The sequence below is a fragment of the Salmo trutta genome, chromosome 21 (genome assembly GCF_901001165.1).
Source record: "Salmo trutta chromosome 21, fSalTru1.1, whole genome shotgun sequence".
Lineage (NCBI taxonomy): Eukaryota > Metazoa > Chordata > Actinopteri > Salmoniformes > Salmonidae > Salmo > Salmo trutta.
This window is the reverse complement of record NC_042977.1, coordinates 16,811,231-16,819,836: the sequence shown is the minus strand read 5'-3', so window position 1 is coordinate 16,819,836 and position 8,606 is coordinate 16,811,231. Positions and strand designations below refer to the sequence as shown.

Sequence of the window (8,606 nt, the reverse complement as noted above, 5' to 3'; positions counted from 1 at the left end):
GTTTTATACACTTAGTGTGTATTGACTAAAGAGATTGCTAATAATGATGATTCATATTGCCTTTTATTTTTTTATACGGGCGCATATGTCTTAAATAGGCGCTAACTCTTGGCCCTATGTGACCTAGTCTCTCAGAGCAAGATGAGTGTGTCTCTGAATATCGTAGCTGTAAAGTCTGGCACCATATCCTATGGCACAGAACACAATCCACTCTATGGACTGCTCCTTCAACAGAAAGGTGTGTGTGTGCTATCATCAGGATTATCATCTCATAGTTTATGACTTGACTAAGAAGTCATTTTTATTGATCTCTGTTCCCTCATGACATATAATACAGTGATGTATTGTGGCAGTGTGACTCAAATAACTGGTACACCATGTTTCAAAATTAACTGAAAATTGTCATTATGTTAAAACAAACAAGTGTGGACCCCATTATTAAATGCAAACACAAGGCTTATTATAAGGAGTGACTCACATACCACACCTGTAGTCAAAGTATGACTGGATAGCCTACATTTTCCAAACATCCTATTATAGGCTACAAGGTCAAATAAATCTAAGGAATAGGAATTGCGTCAGTCTATGCGTGAAATTCCCCTCTGACCACTGGAAACATAATGATTACGTTTTCTGAGGACTACTTATACCTATCAAGATACTGAACTTGCGTTATGAACTCAGCTCTCATAAGCATCCATTTTGAGCATCCTCCTGAGTATTTAGCTTCGTGAACGACGAGCTCTTCCATCCGTGAGACTTTAGAGAAAGCTGATTGGCTCAATCGCGACAGTTCTAAATGTGTTTTTTTCCAGCGACTTGGTAAGCACCGGGGGAAATAATATATTTGGTATAAAACCTCACAATCAACAGTTCCTACTGCAACACCACAGGGCTTGAACTAAGCATAAAAAACAGAGGCAAGTATTGGCTTTTGATGGTTTGTTTTTTCTTGGCAACTTTGGAATGAGGATAACTGAGTTGAATTTAGTGTCCAATTAAGGATATAAATGGCTTTTTTCCTATAGTCCATGATTTAGGACTTCGTGAGAAATGAACAGTAAGTAAAACTCTTAATCACAAACGTTTTCTAATCAAGTCTTGGTGGATTCTCTCCCAAAACACATGTTCTCCAGTCTATGGCTGTCCCGGGGAACTCACTATGGAGGCTGCTTCTCTGTGCGTATTTTGCGCTCACGGTCGGAGCAGACTGCGAGAAGGATTGTGCGCTCTGCCTCAGCCGCATACTGGGACAACAGACGGCAATTAACACTCTGGTAGGTGTACAATTAGTACATTTTGGACATGTTTTAATTTAAAGGTTTTTAAAGTAAAGTAACTGGGTGCTACTTTTTCCGCGTCACTTTTTCGTGGGAAAGAAATTACGCAGTAGGCTACCCACCTGTTTATTTTTGTGATTTCAATGTGAGGCAATGTTGCATGAGGTGCATGTATCCTTGGAACACGACTTTAATAAGCTCTTTTTCATTTATTTTGATGCAGGCAGACAATGAATGTAATACCAATTAAATTAGGAAACCCATCATTTTAACTGCATCAATATGAAATGTTATAATAGTTTTGGTTTTTATGTAGACTACAACTTGTGTTGTTGGTCTAACTGGCGACATGTAACCTGCGAGACATTTCTTTGCACCCGTCATTCAGTTTTTAAAATTACATGTGTAGGGTAGTAGGGGGTAACTGCCCCCCGTAATTCACATAAAGACCACAAGATGTCATCAAAATATTTCCCCAACACTTTTCCTGGCTGTCACTGTTCTTGTTGAACAAAAAATGTCCTCTGTGTCATCATTTTGGAGCTATTTCAACAAAAGGATTTTGTGGTAAGTTGATCAATTTTTTTTACATTTAAAAAAGTTGTAGATATATTCCAATGAAGATAGATCTATAATTTTTTAGTAGGAAAGCCTTAAATAATCAATTTGTTTAGAGAGAAAAATTTAGATTTTTTTTGTAAGTAGTAATATGTTGGATAAGTGTGTTGGGGGCCACTCGCCCCCCTTTATGGTTATGAATGTGTTTCTACCTGTCATTTAGACAATGACTAGCCCAGTTAGCGCTAGTTTATGCTAACTTGCTAGCTAGCAACTTCTCTAGCAGTAAATGCTAGCCAGCTAACTAGTTAGCATAAGATGCTAGGAGTACCAGCTAGCAACCTTACTACCAGATCGTCTGAGGTAAAATACATAAAAAAGGCAACGTAACTTAATTTCAGTGGTAAATGTTTCCACTAGTTACTGATAGCTTTACAGTTAATGCAACTTTATAGAATTTGAGCTGTTTTACACAGCATTTTATGTCATATAGATAGGTAGCTTTTCAATTGATATCTCTCCCATTGTTTTCAGTCACAGGTGGGGACTGGATTAGGTGTGAGCAGTGCAGGAGGTGGGCTCATGAGTTGTGCTCCAGTTTTACTGGCGATAGCTTTATTTGTGACCTACAGGTACAAATTAGAATCGTGCAATAGCAGAGCATAAGAGAATTGCCACATCAATGTTACACTGAATTAATTAGTTAAGTTATTGTTATTAAATGTTATATTCCAATGTTTTTTTTATTCAATTATGAATTAAAAACAACTATTAAAAACCTTCTGCTCCTGAATGTAATTTTAAAGACTGCTGGGATTTAAAATCTTGCATTATTAAAATCATATTTAGTGCAATTGTACATAATGGATTGTATGGAAAAGGAACAACAAAGAAAGAACAGAAAATGAATGTGCAGGTGAGTTAAAAAGAGGGACTTTACATCAAATCTCCTCATAGTGTGGATATTAATGGTGACATGTATTTTTTATTTTTTTATTTTATTTTATTAGGATCCCCATGAGCTGTTGCAAAAGCAGCAGCTACTCTTCCTGGGGTCCACACAACACATGAAACATGACATAATACAGAATATTAATAGACAGGAACAGCTCAAGGACAGAAATATAAAAAAAATAATTAAAGGCACACATAGCCTACATATCAATGCATACACACACAAACTATCTAGGTCAAATAGGGGTGAGGGGTTGTACCTTGAGGTGTTGCTTTATCTGGGGTTTTTTAAGCCAGGATTGCTGTTTATTTGAGTAATATGAGATGGAACGGAGTTCCATGCAATCAGGGTTGGGTAGGTTACTTTCTAAATGTAATCCGTTACAGTTACTAGTTACCTGTCCAAAATTGTAATCAGTAATGTAACTTTTTGGTTACCCAAACTCAGTAACATAATCTAATTACATCCAGTTACTTTTAGATTACTTTCCCCTTAAGAGGCATTAGAAGAAGACAAAAATGTATGTTACCAATTGAACGACATCTATTATAGGATAAATCAATGTTAAAGTTTACATAGCTGGCCATATATGGATGTAAAATGTTACTTTATGGGTTGGTTATGTAGGCTTCTTCTAACCCATCGCTTTCTGCTACATACAATATTTTGATTAAATTATATCTTAATATTAAAAACCAAAGTCTATCAGAATTCCAGTCATTCCAATAAATGTTATACCCCTTGATCTTCAACAATAGGACTTGGAAAATATGGAATTGTAGATTAGCCAAATTGTTTTACCTGAGTATGACCCCAAAACTAAGGACTTATTAGCCAGCCCTACTCCGTTGTTTATGATTTTGTTGTCATGGAGGAAAAATAAATGCTGCACTCATGGAATGGCATGCTTTGAGCACCACTGAAAAGTGCTATTTACATGTGAAAAATGAATGCCATATTCTACATTTGCTATAGGCCTATTGTTTAACTTTTGTTCGTGACACTTTGATATCTTGATAATATGCAGCTGTGGTAAAACCACAGATGAAACAATAACAAAACCCCACCCCACCTCTGTTTTGGTAAAAGGCTGAGGAAATGGCCTGGAGAAATGTAACCACTCTCAGATTAATAGACAGAGCTATGGATGCAAGGACTGACCATCCATGATATCAAAATTATTTTTTAACCATGTTATGAGGCAGTACAGTGTTTGTTTACATTTACAATGTTTACAAACATTGGAGAAAAACGAGCTTATATTTTGGGTTCTCATGTAGTGTGACAGTTGAACTAAGTTATATTCTTCAAGAATCAGTGGATATATATATATATTATTAGTCCAAAAATGGATGTAGCACCTACAGATTGCCCCTTTAAGTCTATAAAAAGTGTGCGAGTTTGAACGTGTGTTCATTAGGCCTATGGATGACATTTTTTTATCAGCATGAATTAGACTGAGCAATAAAAGCCCCACTTTTATTCCATAATCTGGGATCCGCATTGTGCAGCTGTTGCAAGAGCACATTTTTCATTGGCTGTCCACTGGCTTAAAAAACAGTGATTGATAGGCAGCTTAAACTTCTTGAAATCAACCATTATTGGGTTCAAATACACATTTAGATTTGTGAACAGCCATCCACAACAACCACAATCCGTAAGGCACAAATAGTTAAATGAGAGAGCAGCAGTGTGATTCACATTAATGCACTATGTAGATATCAATAATAAGTGATATCCGTATAGCCGTAGACTACACCACTGATGTCATCCTTACCTCCAAACGTTTATTCAAATAGGATAATCTTTGAATGCAGACAGCAGTCGTACCATTGGAAGACATAACTTGGAATGTAGCCTACACAAGCCTATTCCCGCTCTTTTCCTACGATCCATCAAAGCCACTTGGTATGTCATCATAGTGGTCTCCGACTTGTGGTCAGTCTCGCTCAGGTGGAACAAACTTAAACTTGCGCCTTTTCTAAATTCTGATTTGAATGTCATTGAGAAAACAGGGAAGTGTCAAACATTTTTTTCAACTGTTACGGTAACTGTAATCCCCTAAGTAATCATCTAGTTTTTCAGTATCTATAATCCGATTACAATATTTTTGCTGGTAACGTAACGGATTACAGTTACCGTTTTTTTGATAATCCCTTACTTGTAATCTGTTACTCCCCAACCCTGCATGCAATAATAGCTCTATATAATACTGTATGCTTTCTTGAATTTGTTCCAGATTTGGGGATTGTGCAACCCCATTTCCCCCATATTTTATTTAAATCATTAAAATAAGATAACTAGACTTTGCTTTTAAGTATTACTTACTAAAGAATTTCTAAATAAGACTGATTAAAAGGCCTATGTCTTTTCTAAAAACAACATTTCATGAAACAACTAAAAAAGCGTAAACTGTAGCCATTTATTTCCCTTTATAGTTCATTCGCCTAAGCATGACCTTCATCCACATACCAATTTTTTTCCAAACTTTGCTTTTTTGTGTCAGCAATTAGACATTGTTCTTAGGGGGGTTCTAGTTACCCCCTAGTACCCTATTTGGTTTAATTGAGACATTTACAACAATATAGCTTATACTAAAACCAAGACTGTTGCGCATTTTCAATTTCCAGGGATATTTTCACTTCGTGAAGTTTAAAGGCAGGTTTCGGAGTGCCTGAATAAGATTAGACAATTAATAGTACTAGTTTATCCCAAATGGTCAACATCGGACAACAAATTACAAAAATGTACCACGACGAAAGGTAAGAGGGCTCAGACTGGCGCAGCGGTCTAAGGCACTGCATCTCAGTGTTAGACGCGTCACTACAGACCCTGGTTCGATCCCAGGCTGTATCACAACCAGCCGCGATCGGGAGTCCCATAGGGCAGAGCATAATTGGCCCAGCGTGGTCCGGGTTAAGGGAGGGTTTGGCCGGGGTAGGCCGTCATTGTAAAATAAGAATTTGTTCATAACTGACTTGCCTAAATAAATAAAAAGAGTTCAGTCTCCAGCAAACCTGTCTTTATTTGTGACCTTAGTGTGTTTTAGCCTCACCAGCATGTTAGTGGTTATGAGCTTCAATACAGCCTCAATTAAATGTTACTCTTCATTAATTCAAGCATTTTCTCAGGGTTTGATTGACATATTTCAGAGAGAGTTTATTTAAGCAAAAACCCCTGTGGTGCCTTATTGCTATTATAAACTGGTTACCAACATAATTAGAGCAGTTAAAATAAATGTTTTGTCATACCCGTGGTATACGGTCCGTTATAAACTGGGTGGGTCGAGCTCTGAATGCAGATTGGCTGACAGCCATGGTATATCAGACCGTATACCACAGGTATGACAAAACATTTATTTTACTGCTCTAATTACGTTGGTAACCAGTTTATAATAGCAATAAAGCTCCTTGGGGGTTTGTGATATATGGCCAATATACCACAGCTAATGACTGTGTCCAGGCACTCCGCGTTGCGTCCTGCATAAGAACAGCCCTTAGCCATGGTATGTTGGCCATATACCACACCTCCTCATGCCTTATTGCTTAAATATACCATGGCTGTCAGCCAATCAGAATTCAGGGCTCTAACCACCCAGTTTATAATTGTTCTTAGAGATCATTTTTTCATGTTATTCAAATACCTCCAATAAAATAAAGTAAAATAAAAATGAATCTGAGAAGTTTATTTTCCGTGAGATAATGTATTCAGAATTATCTGTAGGCTATACAAAAGCCCTCTTCTCTGCTGCTTTGATGTGCTCAGAAATAAAAAGACAAGTGCTATGAGGCATTAGATGTAGGCTAGTAACAGGCTTTGAGGAACATCTCATTAACTGTGTTTGCCAGAAGCTGTAAAATGAACCAGATAAAAGTGTCCCTCCATCTGTTTCCCATCTTACTTATTTAATTACTCTTAAAACTAATAGAGAAGTATCATAACATGTTGGTATAGGCAAATAGAATACATTTGTTTGTACATCCAACTGTGTCTCTTTGGCATTGGAGAATTGCAGCCGCACCCAGTTATTTCATGCACCAGAATTGAACTTGTATGTGCCCCAGTTAAATATTGTCTAATTAAACACTACTCTATATGTACAATGTGCCTTTTAATGGCAAAACATATATCACGATGTCACTCCAGACAATATATTGCTTCTTCACGGCTGTGTACCATGTGCCCCTTGATAGAGACAAGTCTCCAATTAAAACTAGATTTACAGAAAGGAAATGGATTTGTGAGCCGCTGTTCCACTTCTGTGTTTTGAGGTTCCCCTCCCCTTCATATCTTTGCAGACATGCTCAATAGAATGTGAGGGCAGCCTGGACACCACGAAGCTCCACCTCTGCCGAGACGTCCTATTGGAGGAGGAGCCTGTCGCTGTTGACGAAATCAAACAGGAAGAGGTGGAGGGCGAGCAGCACCAGCTGGCCAAGAAGTATGGCGGCTTCATGAAGCGCTACGGGGGGTTCATGATCAGGAGGAGCCCACCCGTACAGGATGGAGGAGTGCAGGGAGGACAGAACATCCCAGTGGCTGAGGAAGAGGACATCCGTCTGGAGATCCTGAAGATCCTGAGTTCAGAGGCCGAGGGGCAGAGGGACGGAGAGTTGGCCAAGCGCTACGGGGGGTTCATGAGGAGAGGGGGGGACTTCGGGGCTCTGGAGGGGGTGGGCAGGCCATTGAAGAAGCGTTATGGGGGCTTCATGAGGAGGGTAGGGAGGCCCGAGTGGCTGGAGGATCAGAAGAACAAGAGGGGGCTCCTGAAACGCTCCTGGGAGGGGCAGGAGGTTGACTCCCCCCTGGCTGAGATACAGAAGAAATATGGAGGATTCATGGACTAGGGGTCGGCCCCTTCTCCAACCCCTCCTGATGAGTCTGGACTCTCAATATTGATCAGATGATCCATTCTTATTCTGTTGTAGTGCTTGTACTGTGCTGCTTTTTGTTTGTTAAGGTTTACTGTGACAAAAAAAACACTTAGCCTATCAGGTGATGATAACTCCATTTATGACAACCTGTACTGTATGTTTTATGGGTTTGGTTATTTATAAATGAACCCGTGTTCATTGTGGTGTACGCGGCTGGGGCATGTGTGGAAAACCAATCATGGCATGACCTGTTTGCTTTCTCTCTTTGACTTGCCACTGTTTTCAAATGGATAGTTAACTTTTTTTAAGTGTTAGTTGATTTTAGACTTACGTAGGGTATTGTTGTGTCATCCAAACCGTCTTTCAGTTTGTTAGTTGGTTATTTAGTATTGCCCAGAATCTCCTGGCAAGGTAAGATGAAATATGTCGGTGGCTAGTACTACTTTCCACCGTGCTCACACTTATCTCAGTATGCTGATGTCGAAACATGTTGCTTTCAGTTTAAAATGTCCTCATTTTGTGTTCTTTCTATAGAGAACAGAGCAGCATTTGAGACCAATTAGTTGTACAAAACCTAATAAACCCATGAATCCTGCAGAAATAATTGGACTCCACTCTGTCTTGTTCTGGCTGTTTGATGTGTTTGTCAGCTTGGGAAGTGGAGCTAATGCTACTGTCTCACTCTGCCAAGCCCACCTGATAATAACTCTGGTGTTAATGGTGAGGATTGGATTAATTTGACAGATTCACTCAGCTTGGGGGAGATTTATTAAGCAAATGTAGGTGCTTTGTGCCCTGTCTATATTTTTTGTACACGTTGCTCAAGTGAACACAAAATGTTAACGGCAATTGTCCTTTGATGTTTTCTCTTAGCTACCCCAACTTCACGGAGTCCCAAAACTTCACAGCTTGGCTAGCTATTTAGCTTAACTTAATCCC

The 8,606-nt window shown here is 38.9% G+C and overlaps 1 protein-coding gene across 1 annotated transcript; it reads left to right on the top strand.

Annotated features, from left to right (window-relative positions):
- Positions 1 to 611: 611 nt before the first annotated feature.
- LOC115156825 (proenkephalin-A) lies at positions 612 to 8,271 on the top strand. The gene is made up of 3 exons (XM_029704538.1): positions 612 to 920; positions 1,137 to 1,277; positions 7,092 to 8,271. Exons 2-3 carry the CDS (start codon positions 1,140 to 1,142, stop codon positions 7,638 to 7,640), a joined length of 687 nt encoding a protein of 228 aa, XP_029560398.1. The 5' UTR covers positions 612 to 920; positions 1,137 to 1,139; the 3' UTR covers positions 7,641 to 8,271.
- Positions 8,272 to 8,606: the final 335 nt, after the last annotated feature.

Excerpts from the sequence above, each read along its gene's own strand:
- LOC115156825 (XM_029704538.1), top strand. The coding sequence starts at position 1,140 with ATGGCTGTCCCGGGGAACTCACTATGGAGGCTGCTTCTCTGTGCGTAT. Across the intron at positions 1,278-7,091 it reads AGACGGCAATTAACACTCTG|ACATGCTCAATAGAATGTGA; the intron begins GTAGGTGTACAA and ends ATATCTTTGCAG.